Source organism: Buceros rhinoceros, unplaced genomic scaffold (assembly GCF_000710305.1).
Source record: "Buceros rhinoceros silvestris isolate BGI_N320 unplaced genomic scaffold, ASM71030v1 scaffold20227, whole genome shotgun sequence".
Classification (NCBI taxonomy): Eukaryota; Metazoa; Chordata; class Aves; order Bucerotiformes; family Bucerotidae; genus Buceros; species Buceros rhinoceros.
In genome coordinates this window covers 9,918-11,644 of record NW_010423001.1, presented here as the reverse complement: position 1 = coordinate 11,644, position 1,727 = coordinate 9,918, and the positions used below count along the sequence as shown (strand labels likewise).

Genomic DNA, 1,727 nt, shown 5'->3' with positions numbered 1-1,727 from the left:
CCGCCGCGCTGGCGCGGCCCAGCCTGGCCCCGGCTCCCGAGGCCCCTTTTTGCCACGAGCAAAGCGGATTTCTAAGTTTAAAAGTATTTTTAAGTGCAGTTCGATCCCCCGCGGTGATTTAGCAGGAGTGGCTCGGTCCGGCAGAGCCAGCGCTGAGGTACAGAGCTGCGCGGCACTCCTGTGGGGCCGGTTTCAGTGGAGAAGGAAACCCCTCCGAACGTCTTTCTTCCTTTCTTCGAAGGGCTTTACTGGAGGATCTGGCACATGGATCTGGTTCAGTCTGCAGTCCTGTACAGCGTAATGACTCTTATCAGTACCTACCTGGTAGCTTTTGCGTATAAGAACGTCAAGTTTGTTCTCAAACACAAGTAAGTTTGGGGGTGATTTGAAGTTGATTTTATTAATCGATAATTGATCAAAACCAGCATTTATGGCTTTGCTTCTAATGTATAAGAATGTCTGAAATGGGACGTGGTTCAGGGACCCTGGCAGTTCAGGGGGAGCGGTTGGAGTCGATGATCTTAAAGGTCTCTTACAACCAGATGATTCTGTGAAAAGTTACCTCAAAAAGTGTTTGATACAGAAGTATCTCCTGATCGGCTTCTGTCTTCTCTGGTGTCGTTATGGAGCAGAGAAGCCTGCTCACTTGAGAGTGCAGTGAAATAGCAGAGCTGCCCTCATGGCCACAAACCGTGTTGGGCTCATACCTGTAGTAACCTGATGGTTGCTGCTCGTCCCCTCAGCTTGGCAACCCTGCTCCCTGTCATGGTACAGCTTTGCTCCTCACCGTAAACACAGCTCCCGGTAACCGGGGTGGGGTCGTTTTCCCTGTTCAACCGGCGTGGTGTTGCTTACAGAGTAGCCCAGAAAAGAGAAGACGCTGTTTCCAAAGAAGTTACCCGCAAGCTGTCCGAGGCAGACAACAGGAAGATGTCGCGGAAGGAGAAGGATGAGAGGTAACCCCTGAGCTGTCTCCCTTGTGGGAACTCCACCTGGGGTGGGTAGGGCCCTAGGTAGGGAATTTGGGGCATGGGTGGGCCATTGTTTTTTTCCATGAGTGCAGGGTTTGGTCTTTAGGGGTTGGCTGGTGGCTCTGCTGCACTCTGCATTTTCAAAGCTGGCTGTAATGAGCGGCAACATGTGGTTTATCGCTGCGTAACGGTGGGTGCAGCAGCATATCCGCTGGTTTAAACCTGCCTGAAGTAACGTCTGACTTTGCACCTAGAATTCTGTGGAAGAAAAACGAAGTTGCAGACTATGAAGCAACAACTTTCTCTATCTTCTACAACAACACTCTCTTTCTGGTCTTGGTCATCATTGCTTCCTTTTTTGTGCTGAAGAACTTCAACCCCACTGTGTATCCTTTATCACTGCGCTTGAAACGGCCTGAGTCCGCCTCCCGCCCAAGTCCTGCTCCTGGATGTTGTCGTCAGTAGCTACATTTGTCCTGTGGGTTGTGAGGTTACTCTGCCGGTACTCACAGTTCGCTGCAGCGTCTCAGCTTAGAAACAGCGGAGCAGAAAGATGGGGAAAGCGGGACTCTCCCAGCTACGTGGAAGCGTGTCATCTGCCCTGAGGTTCTAAGGGTGGCGCTTGGGCAGTGGGTGGGAATTGTTATGGCTTTGCCATTTCGCTTGTCGCTTTGGAACAAGGTGGCAGCTTGTGCTCTTATAGCACCGTGACGTCAGCGTGAGGTGCTGGCTGCTTCTTCCTGACGGGATTGTTCT

At 51.5% G+C, this 1,727-nt stretch overlaps 1 protein-coding gene across 1 annotated transcript in view; it reads left to right on the top strand.

The window, feature by feature from the left end:
- Window positions 1–196: 196 nt before the first annotated feature.
- SSR3 (signal sequence receptor, gamma (translocon-associated protein gamma)) overlaps window positions 197–1,727 on the top strand; it is a gene marked incomplete at its 5' end in the record, with an annotated part of 2,257 nt that continues 726 nt past the window's right edge. The window contains 3 exons of the mRNA XM_010140278.1: window positions 197–368; window positions 858–956; window positions 1,226–1,357. Of these exons, the coding sequence (XP_010138580.1) occupies window positions 197–368; window positions 858–956; window positions 1,226–1,357 (403 nt within the window). The remainder of the gene's footprint in view (window positions 369–857; window positions 957–1,225; window positions 1,358–1,727) is intronic.